Source organism: Nannospalax galili, unplaced genomic scaffold (assembly GCF_000622305.1).
Source record: "Nannospalax galili isolate Female #2095 unplaced genomic scaffold, S.galili_v1.0 scaffold278, whole genome shotgun sequence".
Classification (NCBI taxonomy): domain Eukaryota; kingdom Metazoa; phylum Chordata; class Mammalia; order Rodentia; family Spalacidae; genus Nannospalax; species Nannospalax galili.
Genome location: NW_008347536.1, coordinates 10,991,683 through 11,011,377, shown reverse-complemented (window position 1 = coordinate 11,011,377; position 19,695 = coordinate 10,991,683). Strand labels below are relative to the sequence as shown.

Genomic DNA, 19,695 nt, shown 5'->3' with positions numbered 1-19,695 from the left:
ATGTAGGTAAGTGCACCTGTGTCGTGCAATGCCCGAGGAAGTCAGAAGAGGTGTTGTCCCCTGGGGAACTGGAATTACAGACAGCTGCCATGATTATTTTTATTTTATGTGTATGCGTGTATTGCCTGCATGTAGGTAAGTGCACCTGTGTCGTGCAATGCCCGAGGAAGTCAGAAGAGGTGTTGGATCCCCTGGAACTGGAATTACAGACAGTTGTTAGCTGCCATGTGGGTGCTGGGATTTGAACCTGGGTCTTCTGCAAGAACAGTGTTCTTGACCACTGAGCCATCTCTCCAGCACCTAAACAGCCCTTATAATCTATTTTCAAGGGAATGATGTTGTGGGGCTGGTAGAGTGAAAACTCTTTCTCCTTCTTAAGCCTTAAAAAACAAACAAACAAACAAACAAACAAAAACCTCTTTCTGCTTTTTTCTTTCCAGATCTCATACGATTCCTTGTCTCTGATTCTGAACACTAGGCTGTGAGCACCAGAATATAAGATGTCCCACCACAAAATACAGTCAAAACATAATCCACCAACTGTGAAGTGGAAGTTAGAGGCTAGAGATCAGTAGAGGAAATTTCTGTGTCTACAATTCTCCTCTTCAGCTATGCGCTGGAAGATAGTAAATGTTAGCAGAAGAAACAGTAGTGAAGAAAGAGGTGGGATTGTTAGTATCAGCGACCATTAATGAGTTCCAACTCTATCATCAAGTACATTCATTTACACCAACTCAGTCAATTCTCACAACACTGAGAACATTGCTACCCTGAGCTTCTGAATGTTTATGAAGCCAATTGGAGATGACACCACTTGGGAAACCTCCATACATCTTAGAATATGGCTTTTAAGAAGATTAAATGGATGAGTGATGAATTAAAAATCTGAAGAGACACTCTCAGTGGTGGTGGGTTACACTGATCCTTTCAAAGAACAGGAAGTCCAGTGGGGATCACAGCTCTGGCAGGGTAAATGTCAAGGCTTAACCAAGTAGATCCACAGCCCAGTTAAAAACTTCCTAGTATTCCAGGGTTTAAACATTGATAATTTTTAAGAATTAAGAAGCTGCAAACAGAACCTAGGGTAGTCAGGGTCTGAAGACATGAGAAACACACTGTACCATCACTGGGTGTCCCTAGAGCCTTACCAAACAGTACAGGAGCTTAGCTTAGACAGCTCCAGCCCCCAATGGCATGATTTGGTTTCACAGGGCAGATTCCACTCATAACTGTCATTTTCTTTATAAAGCTAGACAAATTCAGGTTTTCTAGAGCAATGCTATACAAATATGCAATCAGGTCTATAAAAGAAATCTCTCAACAAATTGCTGAAATGATTGGATCACTCAGTCAAACATGGAAGACTTGGAAGAACTGAAATTCCCATACTTCCCAATCATAGTCTTTACTTTCCTGAACACAGACCTATTCATCCAGGCTCTAAATTCCTAATCAACTAGCAGTCTCCTCCTCCTTGTTGGTTTTTCTCAATGCAATAACTTGACAAAGAATCCTTTAGTTTCCTTGGCAACTGTTTGAAATTTATTTGGTTATCAAAATAAGCTTTTCCATTTCGGAGAGCCCAGCCGAGCCTGTGTGCAGCAGTTTGCATGGTTCGGTCCGATGGGTAAGTCTGATTTCATTGCAGAAAGAATAAAACGCTATCCATGGCCCACAAATTCAACCATCAGAAACGTTTGTTTATTCAGTGCTTTTTCCCTTCCCCGTTAACACAGAACACAAGTTCTTGTGGCATTTTGCTTTGGGAAGCTGCCACATTTGGTTTCTGTCCCATGATGACCCTGAAATGCTTATAGCCACTTTGAAAAGACAGTGTGAATTGAAGTTTGATGTTACTCTCAAAGACATAACAAATATTTGCAGTGCTGGGATTATCATATATTTAATTTATATAATTAAAATATGCATTTAAAAATACCCCCAAACCTTAGGAGAATCTGGGGGAGAGTAAATGTTTAAATAGACTACATCTTTAGGATTTTAATAACTGAGATGGAATGGCTTCAGATTAAGTGGACAAAATGAGAAGGGGGGTGGACCTTTGTTGGGTTCCTCCTCCTCACTAGGCTCTTAAAGGAGATATCATCATCTTTGTTGTATAGGTGAGAAAACTAAGGCAAAGAGATAAAATAACTGGCATATGTTTAAAACAACAATGAAAAGCATGGTTGAAAACTGCATCTTGGACTGTGTGGCTCTAAAGCACATTCGTCCTTTTCTTACCAGTCTTCGCTGCCACCCCTCATCATTACAGAGCACGGACTCTAATCTCTATTCTGCAACTCTCTACCCTGATACCATCAGAAGGGACCAGAAACAGGCACTCACATCAGGGTTAAAAATGTCACATTTCAGGTAATGGCTAAGGAAGCAGAGTTTTAACATCACAGTTAAAAACATAAAGTGAGTAGACCTTGGTTTGATTCGACGGGGTGGGGTAGAACCACGTGGTCCACACAAACTGCTTTGTCTTCTGCTCTCTAGGCTGATGAAATTTTTTTATCACAGGAACTGCTCCTGCCGCTGACCACTTTCCAGTACTGCCCTCCGTTTAAGGGGTTTGTAAACAGGATCTCCATTTGCATCAGTAATGACAGATAATCTCTTTAAGCAAAAATACTCCAATTAAAAGAAGTCAATAAGGCAACGCATTTTTATGTTGTCTCTTATCTGTACTTCCTGTTCCTCAGGAAAAAGCTAAACAAAACCCAAACAACCCTCAAACTAATTTCATTAGAGTGGAAGATTTCAGATAGATCTAACTCCTGCTGAAGGATGTCTGTTAGAGATCACGGGGGTGGGAGAAAATACATTATGCTAAAGGAGGCTCTTTACTAATTCCATGAGGGTTAAAGATACTTTAAATATGTTTTCATGTGTTGATCTGAAGACGGTTGTTCCTTGATGATCTTCACCTGTGGCACCAGGCCAACTAAACTGGTCTGAGAATTACAAGCCACCAGGCAGGACCATGGATAGGACCATCTTGGCAAAAAGATCAGAGGAGTCATCATTTAAATCCCATAATGTTTCTAATATGAATTTCACACGTTGAACTTGCAATGTACCCTATAGAAAATCCAGCACAATGCCTTTTGAAAAGGAGGGAAGTGAACCCCAGAATGTCTCCTCAGGGGATTTGCTTAAGCCTGCACTACAGGTCAGTAGCAACAGCTGAACTTGGCTCCTCCACTGGGCCCATTCACACCATCTTCCTCTACACCTCATATGGGACAAAAAGGGTGTATTTAATATTTTAGGTCTTAAAATGTTTACGAAGAAGAGGACAGGCTTTGCATCTCAAAATAGTGGGTAGTTCTTTCGACTTGACTCTTCGGAAATCCCTCAAAATCTCTCTCTCTCTCTCTCTCTCTCTCTCCTTAAACATGACAACAGGTCAATGGTTGACTTTGAATTTCAGGATTATTATTTCAGAGGTCACAAGAGGATATTGTGAACAAGCATAAGTCACCCTTTTAGCCAAACTGATAGCTAGAAGGCATGACCCCAGAGTTAACTGAGGTAAGAAGAGAGATGACATAAGCAGGGCAGATTCGAGCTATGGCTCTTTTGCTGACTGGGGAACATCCAAGCAACAGGAAGTCACAGCAGATACATAAGAAGGGACGAAAGGACGGGATGACCACTATGCCCAAATGACAATGAGACTGGCCTGTTGGCTCATGCATCTTTCCCAGTGCCAGTTTTGGTGAGCCTGAACCTCTCTTGGCTGATAGTGAAGAAAATTTGTGTCTATAGATTACTGAAACACCCTTGAGAAATTTAGAACATGACTATATGGATTCCCACTCAAGAACGCCAAATCCCAAATGCCAACACCACTTTTCTCGTGGATAGAAATAACTTTGCCTTATTGTACAATAGGATTTCACATCTGTATCACCTTTGAGATCCTGCAACCATTGGGTGGAGGAGGTAGATAAACTAATGGAGGGAGTGAGAGCCCTGAGGCCCCAGACCTGGGCTCATATACTGAACTCTAGCATTCTACTAGCTGTGTAACTCTGACCATGTCACTTCAGTAATATAATCACTAGTGTTTGCATCCAGGGTGGGCATAACTAATTATACTAACTTCATAGGGTTTCTGTGGTGTTTAAATATGCAGTGAAATGTCCTTAATAAGAGGCTTTGAAACAAACATGTCAGAGAAATAATAATTACTGTTACTACTGCTGAGGAGGAAGTGGACATTCAGCGCTCTTAAGGGACTTGCTCAGGGTCATGAGGTTGGTAAATGCTAGACCACTGTTTCCACTAAAACACAAGGCTCGAAAATCTTTTCACTGTAACAGATCATCTACTCTTTCACCATACCCCACTCCCATATATGCCCCTTCATCCCATGGGGCTTCCCACAAGGACTCCCCATGACCCCCACACAAAGATGGACAGCTGGCAATGTGAATGCCTCTAAACGCCTCCTTGGTGGCATGGAATGAAATGCTGCAGAGCGCCATGAGCCCCACCAAGCCCCACTCTGAGCTCACAGTGACAGGGAATTGCGATGAAGGCACAGGTGGACTACAGCTGGCGTGGAGTGCAGAGGATGGTGGAAGCACCAGAGCATGAGCTGTGAGCCAGGCACATGATGTGCATGATGGAGGTCTCCTCCGCTCAAAGGCAGACACAGAGGACTCACAACACGGACAACGCAGCAACCCTACCTTCTGTGGCTCCTTTGCCTTTCCTGTCAGGGGTCTCTAAGCCAGTGCCCCCTGAGGGATACAGGGAGACGTCCGTTGGCACAGGCCAACTGCTGGCTGTGTCCTCCGTGATCTCATACATCTGCCCCTCCATCGGCTGCAGGTGCCAGTTTAGGCCAAACAGGTGCATGGCTGTGGTGAGCAATGAGAAAAGTCATCTTTTTCTGCTGGGGGTGGAAATGGAACTCCCAAGCCATAAGGGAAGGGGATCTGGGGTGGGGAGCACAGATACTCAGTTCGGCTTAACAACAGTCCCAGAGAGAGAGAGAGAGAGAGAGAGAGAGAGAGAGAGAGAAAGAGAGAGAGAGAGAGAGAGAGAGAGACTCTTACAGTGGCAGGCCCTACAGATCAAGGATTAGACCTTGCCCTCACTCACAGTCTGGTGACCCTGAGACTGAATTGGGGAGGGCAGTGTTGCAGAAGATCTTGGTCTTTTCCTTCAAAAGATAAATAACAATCTAGAGGGAAAGTTGTAATTCGTATCACAAAGAGTCAGTTTCCTTAATATGAAAATAACTTCTACAAACAAGTAAAGCCCAACAGTGCAGTAGGAAAATAGGCACAGGATATGAACAAACAGGTTACAGTTACAGAATGGGAAATACCAATGGTTCTTAATCATATGGAAAGACTCGACATCACTCACAGTGAAAGAAATCTAAGTTAAACTCTGAAATATTATTTTTCACATATGGTTTGGCAAAGATAAAAAGGGCTGAAAATATACTATGTTGGCAGAGATTGGGAAGCAAGTGCCTGCGTACTTTGCTGGTGTGAGCATAAATTGGTATGTGATAAAAGCTATAAAGTTTAAAATACATTCACCCTTTACCCCGGTATTTCAAGGTCCCTATTCTAGAAATTTCTCCTCCAGATATACTCACATATATAATAAATGAAGGTTATTTACTACAGCATAATTTTAATAGTAACACTTCATAAACTGGTCGATTGGTAAGAAGCTAGGTAAGTTATAGTCACAGAATACAATAACATAGAACTATATAATGGCGTGAAGACGGTTTGGATGTATTTTCTCTGGAATAAAAAACTGTAACATGCATAAGAGTGTGTTTGAAGTAATACCTTTGGCTTAAAAAGGCCTATAATTGTACAGAGTATCTCTGGAAAGATATGAAAAACACTCTAATACTGGCATGTCCTATGAAGAAAGGAGATGCTGCAGGTGGAGCTGGGAGGGAGACTTTCCCCTCGCTTCTGTACATCTTCATTTTGCACTATGGGCATGGTTTTCTCCTTCAAAAATATCTTTCCAGAGTAGCAGCTTCCAAATAATCTGGAACAAGAATCTAGAAGAGGCCATGAGACAGTCAAGAAAGCATTATCTGTACTACACAATGCTCGAGAAGGCTGGGAAGGCTGTTTCCAAAAAAGATTCACGATCTAGTGCTTAACATTTGTGTGAAGCCCACTTTTAGAATTGGTCCCTGAAGTGGGCATGATGGCACACATCTGTAATCCCAGCTTTTGGGAGGCTTAGGCAGGAGAATTGTGAGGGGAAGTCAATCTCCTCCATTTGACGAGATCTTCTGTCAAAACCCAAAATGAGCTGGTGAGATGGCTCGGCCGGCAGCAGTGCTTGCTGCACATGCCTCCTGGCCTGAGCTCAACCCCGAGAATCCTCAAAAAGTGGATGTGGGTCTGGAGTAGGCCTAGTGACACAGACAAGAGAGACCCTGCCTCAACAAGATGGAAGGAGAGAACCAACTCCCCGAAGTTGTATTTACGCTTCACAGTATAGAGTGGTAGGCATGTGACCCTGAGTCTCGTCAGTGGTCTACATTCACCTCTGCCAGGATGCCCACTCCAACTTTCATACATGTAGCAAGCACTCACATCCCTAGGCTCCACAGCATGCGATGTGTATCACTCATTCCTTTGTTGATAAACATATTCTAATAGACCCTCTACAGCAGACTCTGGGGAGCCAGCATTGATTCAGACAGCCACAGCTCACAGTCAAGGAGGAAAGAAAGACAGATTACAAAGTCCATTCAGAAGATCAAGGTCCTGAGGAGGAGGTAAGTTAGAAAGAGGGACACAGGGAAAGCAGGGAAAGTCTACAGATAAGAAGGCCCATAGTACTCATACATACAATGACCTACAGTGTGTGCCTGGTAACTTGCACTTATTTTGTCCAATTCTTGTGGCAATGCCCCAGATCCAACCTATAGTGGTAACATTAAAACTCAGAAGAGGGGCTAGAGAAAAATGGCTCAGTGGTTAAGAACACTTGCTGTTTTTGCAGAGGACCGGGGTTCAATTCCCAGCACCCACATAGCAGCTGACAACCATCCATAACTCCAGTTCCAGGGGATCTGACACCCTCTTCTCATCTCTGCGGGCTTTTCATGACATGGGTGCACTTACATACATGCAGGCAAAATGCTCATACACATAAAATAAAAATAAAATACTTTTAAAAACTCAGAAGAGGGGCTGGAAGGATGGCTCAATGGTGAAGCACACTTGCTGCTCTTGCAGAGGGCCTGGGTTCGATTCTCAGCACACATGTGGCCGTTCACAATCATCTGAAACTCCAATTCCAGGGCATTTGACACCCTCTTCTGGTCTCCACAGGCACTAGGTATACATGTACACATACATACATGCAGGAAAAACACTCACATATATAAAATAAGTAAATAATTAAAAGAATCTCAGAAGACTAATGGTCCCAACATAGAAAAATAAATGCTTGACAAAATGGAGGTGGTTTTATATATATATATACACACACACATACAGTGTATGTGTATATCAAATTATTACACTGACACCATAAACATATACAAATATTAGGTCTCCTCCTGGGCATGGTGGCGCATGCCTTTAATCCCAGCTCTCGGGAGGCAGAGGCACTCGGATCTTTGTGAGTTCAAGGCCAACCTTGTCTACATAGCAAGTTCCCAGTCAGCTGGGGCTGCAGGGAGACCCTGTCTTAAAAAAAGACAAAAACAAAACAAATGTTAGGTCTCAATTAAAGCTAATTTTTAAAAACCAGAAAGTTAAAATTATGATGATTAGAAGATAATCATTAAAGTGGCTTACTATGTACCAGACATTGCATTAAAAGTAGTACGAGAAATATATCCTTTATCTCTCACAACAACCCTAGGCTTGTATTAATAACCCTATTGTATTTTATTACTTTTTTTAAGATCAATTTTTATTTATGTGTGTGTCTATATGAGTACATGCCCTTTGTGCAGGTGCCTGTGTAGGCCAGAAGAAGGTGTCAGATGCCCTGACTGGAGTTACAGGCAGTTAATGATCCACTTGACATGGGTGCTGGGAACTGAACTCCCGTCCTCTGGAAGAGCAGCAAGTGCTCTTTACTGCTGAGCTGTCTCTCAACACCAATAACTCTTTTTCAGATGATAAAATGAAAGTACAGGAAGACCAACTGACATGTGCAGGGTTAAATGGCTAAGAAGAAGCAGAGTCTAGTTTGGAATCCCCATCTACCAAAACCTGAAAACACACACCATCGGTCTTTCTGTTACGGAGTCCAGGCTCCACCTGTTTTGATACTGCCTCTTATGAGCTTTATCTCACAAGGTAAGTGTCATAAAGACACCCTCTCCTGTATATCAAACAGCCTCCAAGACCTTTACATCTCTGCAGTTAGCAGCACAGGACTCTGCCACAGGATCCTGCAAGATAGAGGTAGTTGTGTTATGAATGAATTCATGGGTTGTGGCTTTGAGGGCTGTGACAGCCTTTAAGTAACAGAACACTGTAGAGGCACCTGGAGCGCAAAGCACATTCTTCCGACTGCAAGCCCCCATACAAAACATGTAGGGGACAGGGACAGGTACATGCTTGATTTAGCCAGGAGGCTCCATTCTGGTGACAGCAAGAAGAATGACCCTTTGCTTTATCTTTGCTTCCTGTGAGGTGGCCCAGAGTTAAGGAAACGGATTCTGAATCTTAATTGCTGCTTCCTAGCTTGTAGTAGTCTCACTTGAGAAATAGGGTACAGATTCTGCCCAAGGTTTTCAATGTTGTAACAGGAGGGTACATGTCAGAGGGGCATACCACGTCAGAAGGGTACCATGCCAGTGAGATATACCATGTCAGAGGGGTACACCATGTTAATGGGGTACGGTGTCAGAGGGGTTCTATGCCAGAAAGATATCATGTTAGAGGGGTTCTATGTCAAGAGAGTACCATGGCAGTGGGGTATACCATGTCAGAAGAGAACACAATATTATTGGGGTATTGTATTAGTGGGATGCCATGTTGAAGGGGTTCTATGAAGAGAAGATATCATGTTAGAGGGGCTCCATGTCAAAAAGGTACCATGTCAATGGGACATATCATGTCAGAAGGGTACACCATATCTTTGGGGTACTGTATCAGTGGGGTACTATGTCAGATGGAACAGTTCTATTACAGAGAGCTATCACGTTAGAGGGGGTCCACGTCAGAAAGGTACCATGTCAGTGGGGTACCATTTCAGAGGAGTACAGTGTCAGTAGAGTACCATATCATCAGTGGGGTACAATACCAGTGGGGTACCCTGTGGCCAGGTATTTTGGCAACTGTACATGCACAATGCATTTTCCAGCCACTAGATTTGTGCTGCTGATAATGATAATGATGACAATAATAGCTGCCATGGACTGAACAGCATTCTAGCCAGGAGTTCTGTGCGCGGTGCTTCACCCTGCTTTCCTCCTCTGAGTAATGGTAATGATAAGGAGGCAGTTAACTTGCCTAGAAGGAGAGAAACCACTATTTCCAAGGTTGAATTAGTTCACATTTCTGCTTACCTTCCTACTGTTTTAATCTATATATTGGCAACTCTGAAGGTAATGGAGAACTTACTTGAACTACACACAACTGAGATATACGCAGTTAAATGAGCAGTGCCTCTTCCCCCATTAGAGTCAATTATCTCATCTAAGTGTGCACAGTGCTGTCTTGTTAAAAGGTCACGAGAATTAACTAATTCCAGAATGAATAGAACTCTCACAGCTTTGCAAAGAGAAACATTTTTATTGTGAGAGCTTTCTCTTAATTTTCAGAAGATATAAAAAGCAAGCCCTTGCTTTAAAAAATGCCGGGCCTGGGGGTTGGGGTAGAATTGTCACGGGTAAATCTGTCCCTAAGTCTGGGGTCCCAGGAGGAAGTTAATAGGGCAGGCCAGTCTTCAGCCGGGAGAGGGGGGGGCTAATGGGAGTGTACAGGTGGGTGCTGGAAGCTTGTCTTCTCTGTTTTGCCCCCTTGACAGTAACAGAAGCCCACACAGCTGAGAGACTGGCAGGTGGTCTCTTGACCTGTGGAAGAGGCCCCTCTAGAAGCCAGCTGGGGAAGTAGAGCTCTGCATTCGAAACCACTTGTGATTAATGCTCAGAAGACTCAGCCACCCTGAAATAACTATGGAGTATGATGGTAGGGGAAGGAAGAAGGTTACCAAGACAGAGCTGAGAAATGCCTTCTGATGCTATGCTACTGACCAGGCAGCAGAAAGTGCCCACTGGTATAATAGTAGCAAGTCTGTAATGGGGGTAAACATCCACTTTCTGATTGGAGTTCACACCTCGTCCACAGGAGGGAAGTCGTATCTGGTAGTACTGGTGAAGAGTCCATGGCTGGGGAGGACACAGACCGTATGGGGGAAGCTACTGTTGGTTATCTAAATGGATGTGCGGTGCCTGTCAAATTGCCTTCTGAATAATTATGTTTATCCCCATAGACCAGTGCTGCTGTCACCTTTGATCAAAGAAGATGCTTTTTGCAGGGTAACTGGATTAGAAACCAAGCTTTAGCGACCTGCTCTGAATTACTTAGCCAGGTAGAGTGAGCTAGCAAGACCACAGAGCTGGCAAGGTTCAAACTCTTCCTCTTTTCAATATTCCACTTTCAGTTAAAGCTAAAATATGGGCAACATAAAGCTACCAGCAGAATAAAGGCTTAAATGATGTTAGGGGTTAGGGGCTGATGGTGCTGCTGAATATTTCCAGCCCCACAGCACCTCTCCTCCAAAACTGTATAACTATTTGTTAGGCAAATGTTTTGGAGTTAGCAACCATGTATTAAAAAAAAAAAAAAAAAGATCAAAGGGCCAAGAAATATAAATGATTCTCTTCAGCCTGTTAAGGGTGGACCAGACACTCAAACAACAGACATTATAATTATTGTATTCTTCCTTCTCTGAAGAATTAATGGTAACCACCCACCACCAATGTACATCACAGGATTATGTAAATTACACCCTGCACTGTGTATTTATAACTAAGGTGCAAATCTCCTCTCAAACGTACTGAGAGTGACCTAGATAAGAAACTTGGTTCTTCCATTAGACTAGTTGTAATTCAATGAAAAGGTGACAAGATGCTTCAAGAGTTCAGAGAGAGGCTGTGGAAAGGTAGCTGGTTCACAGGATCACCCACATTGAAATGTTAATGATTTTCACAAGCCAAGAGCCAGGGTGGGGAAGTTCAATTCCCCCAGCTCTGCTCCATCTGATCCCCAGGCTGACATTTTCCTGCCGCCTTTTCCTGCCCAGTGAGACAGGATAGATGGCTCAGAAAGTGCAACCTCTGTTCTGACATTTGAAAGAAAGGCTCCATTGATGTTTAGTCTCTGAAGGCTCACCTAGCACTGACCCACAAGAGGCAATTAACAAAGTCATTAAGCCAGCAGAGGACGGAGGGGGGGGGTTCTGCTGTTGTGGGCACACTTTCCTTCCCAAAGACCCCATGAAGGAACCTCTTTGCCTTTGTTCCTGAGTAGCTCCAGGGCGTGAGCAGAGATGGTTATAACCACAAGGAAGAGTTGGTTCAAGTCGTATTTTAATTTCAAAAGCAGGAATCAACCTGGTGTCTGGATGCTCATGGTTTCTGGTACAGCACTGTTTTAGTACACAGGTTTGAGGTTTTTGTTTGTTTCTAAATTAAAGTCACTTCTACAAAATTGAGGTGCCCTGACTTATGGACCAATGGGAAAAATGGCAGCATCAATATGAAATTCCCTGAGAAGATTCTGCTGACTGACTGATTAGAATTGTGTGGTTGTGGAGAGTTGGAATCTTGCAGATCTAGAGCCAAAATTATCTTGGGCTATCTTCAGTATCCTTTGAGCTATCTTTAGTGTCCTTAATGGTTATTTCTGACTGCTGCAACAGACCTACTGCCCTTTTTCCTAGCAGGTAAAACCTTTGGAATATATTAATTTAGAAGACCACTAGCTTCCAACAACCCTAAAACCAAGAACACCATCAGATAGCATTTGAAAGTGACAGCCGAGGTTCCCCTGCTTTGCTGTAAACCACCTTCCTATATCCCCACCAATGTATTTGGTGAACACATTGATTTATGACTTTCTTTTGTTCTGTGACTATAAAATTCCCCCTGTTCCCATAGTGGAACATGTCACTCAGAGCAACCTGAATCTGTGTTCCTGGGTCATGGTCACTCGTATTTGGCTCAGAATAAACTACCTCTTATTCCCTGTGGAACAAGAGCTGTGTTTTGCATTGACACCGAAAACAACAGAAAAGGCAAGACAACAAGAAAACCAGCATTCATTTCCCAGCTCATATTCCTGGTTTTGCTACAAAGCCATGACTCTCAAAAATGCTAGACCAAGTGACAGGTGACAAGGGGACGTGCCTGGCAGTGTAACAGGAAAACACCAGAATCGGCTGGACATCTGACACAGGAGAATCGCTCTGCTAAATTATGGCATGGATACTGGTTGGAATACAAAGTAATCACTGTAAAAATAACTATGACAATCAACCAGGAAAATGCTTGTGATGCAGTGTTGGGGGAAGGGGAGCAGGTCACAAAACTGCATGTTTTGCCTTGAAAACTGCATTGAAAAAAATCAGTGCAAAACTTTGCCTAAAGCTCAACTAGATTTGCTCTTTTGGGACAGTCTGTGAAGAGATTTTCTTTTGACACTCTGATGGGCACAATCAAAACCACGTGCACACTGGATGGCAGCCAGTCTGTAGCCAAGCTCAGGATGGAGTCTGTCCAAAGCACAGAGCATGGCTATTTACTGGTGTCCTGCCTTCAGGCAATGGATTTGGCCTTACCCACTCAAGTTTCCTCCTCTACAAGACAAAGCAAATACATCCACCGCAAAGGATTAAATGAGACAACGCATGCCAGGCACACAGTAGGAGTTCATAAGTGCCAGCTGTTGTGACTACTATCACTCGGTATCCTGCTGTCCCTAGTTTCTGTCCTCACTGAGAAATGCACCCAGGTCTTTTCCTTCATCTCTTCCTTCTTTCTGCATATTCCTCAGGACTTCCCCTTTCATGCCATCCGCAGGTTTCTTGAAGCTAGAGATGCTTTCCTGTTCCCATGAGTTGACAGACTCAAGGTATTTGAATGAGTGATATTTGTCCAACAGATAGAAAGAGCTTTTAAGAGTGGAACTGCTATAAAGCATCCTGACAAGAACTTACCAGTGACTATGTGGGGCTCATTTTCTTTTCCCCTTAGAGATAAGAGTTATGCAGTTTGGGAGTCTTTTAGATAAACCCGCTGAAGGGGTACTTCAATTGCCTCACCCTGCGTTAGAGTAAAAAGACCCCAAAGAAAAGTAGCCAGTCTCTTGGCTAAAAGTCAAAATGTTCTTGGGCCTTTAAGCAACATACTCTGTTCCAAAGGCCAAAAATGTCAAAAGTATTTTGGAGCGTGTATCTAATCCTTGAAAGATATTAGGGTTACCTCTTCAGAGGGGGGAATGTTAGAGTAGCCAAAAGCCCCATAAAAATAAATAAATGAAAGAAGAAAAAAAAAAAAGAAAAAATGAAGTTATCAGAAAAAAAGTGATGGGGCGATATGGGAGGAGTTGGAGGGGAGGGAGTGGGCATGGATTTGATCAAAATACCTTATATGCATGTATGAAATTCTCAATAAAGTTTTTGTAAAAGTTGAAAAAAAATCAGGTAAATCTATTATTTTTCCTCCTGTCTCTGGATAAACTTGACTGCAACAATCAGGGCTACTGTCTCTCACTTCCAAATTCAATGTTTGCTGGAGAATGGACTCTGGCGCCATTATCATTTTTCTGCACCATGTGGTACAGGGCAGGGAGGGGACGATAGCCTTTGAGTGGGAAACAGATGAGCCCACAGCCAATACAGAGGTTGTGAGGTGATTTCTCTCTCTGGACCTTCAGTTTCCTCATCCATAAAATGGTGACACCAGTAGCTTCCTCCAAGGAGATGGAGCAGGGCTTGGTGTCTACAATAGTTCTCCAATCCCAGATGTGGCCGTCTTGCGGGTAACACCATCCTGGTCATTTTTGTGGTATTATCAAGATTTACAATGAGAAAGTGAAATAAGGATCTGTTAAGAACTGAGGGCGAGGGCTTAGGATGCCTAAGATTTTGTTTTAGGGTTGGGGAAGGTTGCTATGTAGAAGTTTTTGGTTTGGGGAGCCATTAGCCCCCTCGTGGCACAGATGGGACTCAGGCTTGGGCAATGCATCTGTGGTCTGAGCTGAACCCATACCTTCAGACTCTAGGCTCTTTCTATTTAAAGACCCTGTTTTGACACCACCTATGAAAGTGGGAAAACCTACTTTAAGGGCTTATTATTCTACCAGGCCCTACTTCCTGATGAAGGGGGTCCAGCCTGGTACCTACAGTATGGCAGTAAGTCCTGACCAGGACAGGCCAAGACAGGCCCTCGCTCTCCTTAGGGTTGAGACTCCTTCCCCCAGCAGAGGGCCAGAGGAGTGAGGCCAGAGAGGACACAGATATCGTGAGGATTATTATTAAAGCAATAGGGGATGGAGAGATGGCTCAGAGGTTAAGAAATGGCTGTTCTTGCAGAAGACTCAGGTTCAAATCCCAGCACCTACATGGCAACTAACAAATGTCCATAACTCCAGTTCCAAGGGATCTGACAACCTCTTCTGCCCTCCATGGGCATTGCATGACATGGGTGCACTTACCTACATGCAGGTAATATACGCATAAACATAAAATAAAAATAATAGATAAATTAAATATGTAAACAAACAAACAAAAAAACCAATAACAGCCTTCACTTATTAACATTATTTTCCTATGCACGGTATAATGCTGGAAAAGTCACTTTCATCACATCACTTAAACAACCCTTTCAGGCAGACACTACTAGTAACCCATTGTATAGATCAGGTATCTTAGAACAGAGTAGAATGTGAAGGGAATTTCACATCTTTAGAAAAGTGGAGCTCTGAATTGTTTATAATAGAGCAGTGCCGAGACCCCAGACTAGGTCCCAGTGCCTCTGGGTCCTGAGCTCTGTACATCTTGTTGACCCGGAAGTACAGCTCAGGCTTCTGAACTGTGAATGTACTGTCAGAACAAAAGTGGCTTCATCAGATCATGGTTGAGGGAACAAACACTCAGAGAGTGGCCCCGAGAGCCCTGAGAGAGGGTGTGCTGAGGCCTGGTGAAGGCCTGTGTGCTCCTCATGGTCAAGGCTTTACTAATGACCCTGGGATCAGAGAGACCCAGGGATAGCCTGCCTTGTTCACATCGCTCAGCTGGGGGCATCTGCACTGCCCTTTGGACAGCAAACACCATAGCAGTGAGGTGTCATTTCCCAAGAGAAAAGATGCCAGCTTAAAGGTCTGTAGAGATAAGTTCTCTGCAGTATCCAAGTCACAATACTAATCAGAGGTCTGGCTGTGTGCAAATGACTGCCTGCCACTAGACTGAGTTCACCTGCAGGAAAGATCCAGTGAGACTGCATTAAAACACGGGTTGGCTAGCCCTGGGGGCACCTTAAAAAGACAAGATGCTGTTACTATGTTCCATTTCCATAGCTACTAGACTATGTGCTATGGCTGGGCCCCATAGAACAAAGTTTCTATTTGGACCATGAATCATATGGCTTTAAAAATTTTTTTTGTATGATCAAAGTCAATTAGGAAGTGGTCTCCACTGTCCCTCAAGTGGAGTTTTAATTTGGTTACAGATTATTAGTAGAGGGATTTTCCCTCTGAAACATTCACTTTGGTGACAGGAATGAGGGCAGACAGCTTAAACGTGGAGGCTGCCACCCAGATCAGTGACTTGTGATAATATTTCCCCATAAGGAGGAATGTTTTGAAGGAGCACTGTAAAACCTCACCGAGCAGCCTTTGATGTCCTCCTTTACTTCAGGCTCCTGCCCTTGGGCATTCCCAGCCCTTTGGGACCATCACGGTTTCTTGCCTCCCTGTCACTGTCTGTTCATTTGACAGATAGGAGACCCTGGCATTCTTTGTTGAGTACATACAGACCCCTGGGTTTGTGTCAGACCTTTGATTAGGAAGTTTGAGGCAGTACAGAAATCCAGGCACCATAGGATAATAAAGACCAGTGGCATTAGGCCAAAGCTATACTGTACCAAGTACTGTGCCAATGTCTAACAGCCATTTAATCCCAGCTGGGTAAGGTGATGCACACTCGTAATAATGTAACACTAGTACTCGGGCAGTGGAGGTGGGAGGAAGATCAGGAGTTCAAATTATCCTCTGCTACACAGAAAATTTGAGGCCACCCTGGGCTACATGAGACTGTCTCAAAAAGCACACGCATGCATACACACACACACACACACACACACACAAGGTTCTGTGAGATTAGTGGTATTATCTGCATTAATAAGATAAGGAAACTGAGGCTCAAAAAGCATCAAAAACATGGCCAATGTTTCTATTTAGTAGGTGGTAGTGACTAAGTTAAACTGATGTCAGATCTAGACTGACTGACTCTACCATACCACCTTTCGATTAGGTAGAGAACTGTGAAATGATGGTGAGGGGAAGGAGTCTTACCATTGTATGAATCTGCCTAGCTGCTCAAATTGTGTGGACAATATTTCCCTGAGAATAGACACTTGAGGTAATGTCTCTCCAGAACAGACCTAGTTTTAAGAGGGTATCTTAAATGGATCACAGTATCTACAGACTCTGTTGCTTCTTCCTGCTCCTTCTTGCTTCCTGAGGATCTGCTTGTCCCTCAGTACACTTGCTCAGTTTGAGTTTACTGTGCTCTCTACCTGGAATGGCCACTATCATCTCTACTTTGAAGAAAATTCTCCTGTTACATTGCTTCTTTTGTGAGGACTCCCATCAATCACTTCCAGCCATATGTGCCCTCTCTGAGCCCTTGCTGTTGCTTTGCGCCTCTCTCAGCACTGCTCTGATGGTGTCTACATGTCCTTTTGTCCTTGCTCATTTCCCTGCCAGACTTGTGCTCAGAGGAGCAGAGCCCCAGCTCTGGCCCATACTCTGGGCAATAGTGGTAAGTCACCTAACTAAGCTGACCTTTGACTTTCTTCATTTGAGCCAACGGAAGTGATGAAAACCATCTGGTTTTTGTACAGATTAAACTTAATCAAGGTTCTTTAAAGTATTTTGAAGCTGGGGCTGGAGAGAGAGCTCAGCGGTTAAGGGAACTGGCTGTTTAAACAGAGGACCCAGGTTTGGTTCCAAGTACCCACATGGCAACTAACAACCCACTACAACTCCAGTTCCAGGGAACCTGATGCCCTTTCTGTCGTCTTCAGGCACTGCATGCATGGAGGCAAAAAACACACATGAGGTAAAAATAAATAAGTTAAAAATTGTTTTGAAAGTCAGTCATTATCACATTGCTTATAAAATGAATGAAACACTTGAATAGTATAGTGTGTGTTTAGTACATAGACCTATATAAATGTTTTAAGTTAAATTATCAGTGCAGTCCCAGACCTACACAATTAGGTGTATGTGCAGGGCTTATTTAATAGTCTTGATAGACCTTATGTGTTATAGGAGAGTTAGGAGACAAAGTGAACGAAGAAGAGCATCCAGTTTTCAGAAAGAAAAATATGATACTTATCCCTTATATTCAGTAAAGCCCTGTGCCCCTCCTAATGCCTCCTCTTAGTAACCTTGCTGCAGGCACAGCTGTGTGTAATCATTTGTGCTCACACGTTGAGACACACCGACTGAGCCACATGGAACCAAGGAGCAGGACCTCACTGCAGCATTCTATGAATGTTTGGAAGGCTAACATTTGGGCTAGTGTGGTAGAAGGGAAGCCCTGGCATGATCCTGACATTTGTTCTCAGTCCCCACCGGAGGTTATAAACAAAATCTAAGTCCAAGCACAAGGGCATTAGAGGTCTAGCCACCTGCCACACACTACACACTCACACACACACACACACACACACACACACACACACACACACACAGACACACACACGTGATGCTGAAGCCTGGGGAGCAACAGGATCAGAGTCCCTGAGGTACTGCTGCTGAGCAACTGGTGTGTCTCACGGTTTCCCAACAGTACCCAGGCTTCCTGTTTGCTCAATCCTGAAGCAGTGAGGGTACAAAGTAGTGTCCTTTCAAAGTACCAACAGGACAAAGCAGGGTCCTTTCAAAGCACCATGCCCAGAACACACTGACAGACATTGATTCGCTCCAAAAAAAATGGAGGCAGTTCCTCTCTTCAGCAAGGAGTTTCTTGCATCCCTTCCACAGCTCAGATGGGATGAGTGAGCCCAGGCTCTACCACCTACAGCCATAGGCAGAGTCCAGAGGGAGGAGGGCAGGCTCAGAGGAGAATCCTGACCCTCTCCCTCAATTAGCAATGTGGCTTTGAACATGTACCATAACCTTCTGGGTTCTCAGATTCTCATTTGTAAAAAGGGAAGAAGAGCTAACCCAGCACCTAGCACATGGTCGGTCAGGGGAGATTGCTAGGAAGATCAAATGCAAAAATACATGCAAAAGCCAGAACTGTGCCTTCTGGCATGTGGCACACTCACAGTTCATATGAGCTGCTGTTCTACATTTCATCAAGTCTGCCTCGCTGGGGGTACCTGGGGGTGTCTTGGAACACGGTCAGAGAAAAACCCCACACAGGATGGCAAAGGCCCTTTGTGTGCTCTGAGCTCAGATGTGAGACATTGAGAGACTCTTCAGAAGTGGTCTGCATACAAAGTCACAACACTTGGTTCCCAGGCCCAGCAATCTGGGCTATGAACCATCACAGCCGAATGAGTTAGTTATTTAACTGCTGCATCCTCAATGTCCACCTCTAGAAATGTCCTCACTAACTCCACCTGGTGCACTGACTGCTGCAGGGGATCAATGGGTCTCAAAGACCTCTCACAAAAGCAATCTGTTTGTCTAACCAGCCTCTGTCCCAAAGGGGAGGGTAGTCACCTACAGTCCTTGGGATTTCTATTGTTCCACATCCAAAAGCCTTTGGTACAGCAGAGATTGTAAACACACAAAAGAACACTTAAATGCTCCCTCTACAAATGGCCAGTATTTCTATGTTCCACCCTCTGCCCTCAGTATGACTGTCCACCTTCAAAAAAGCCATTCCTATCATCTCTTTCAATGTCTTCCTTGATTTGCAAGCTTCATGTCTTATAGAAGTTATATCTGAACTCCCTGGTTCAAATGAACTGTTGTCTCCTGGGGGAACCCACAGGGATGAGCTTCAAAGTCTGGTATCATACCGTTGCCAGCCAGCTATACTGCCAGGAGTTCCTTGCACATCTGGCTCCCACAGGGATGAGCTTCAAAGTCTGGTATCATACTATTGCCAGCCAGCTATACTGCCAGGAGTTCCTTACACATCTGGCTCTCCAGGAATCTCTGGAACCAAAGGCAGCAAGTAGCTTATCCAGCTTCGCCCCTCATCGCCCAGGAGGACATGATGTAGCAGACAGGCCAGTGGATGCTTTCCCACTGAGTGTGGAGACGCTCCCTCTACTAATCCCAGATTACCGAAAGCTCTGCATCCAGGATACAGAGGAGCATGAAGTCTCTAGAGGACACCGTTGCCTAGAAGGTGAAACCTGCAAGTATTCAAAGCCCACTGTGGGCCATAGGGTAGCCTAGACCTTTTGTAGATGCTAGCTCACCTGTGGCTCAGGATACCACATAGATGTCAACAGATACCAAAAAG

General features: G+C 44.0%; 1 protein-coding gene across 3 annotated transcripts in view; it reads right to left on the bottom strand.

Annotated features, from left to right (window-relative positions):
• The window catches only part of Tenm4 (teneurin transmembrane protein 4), a 775,468-nt gene that overhangs the window by 203,672 nt on the left and 552,101 nt on the right, over positions 1–19,695 (bottom strand). For all 3 annotated transcript variants that reach the window (XM_017800880.2, XM_017800882.2, XM_017800881.2), the window contains one exon: positions 4,710–4,880. In XM_017800880.2, coding sequence (XP_017656369.1) covers positions 4,710–4,880 — 171 coding nt within the window. The remainder of the gene's footprint in view (positions 1–4,709; positions 4,881–19,695) is intronic.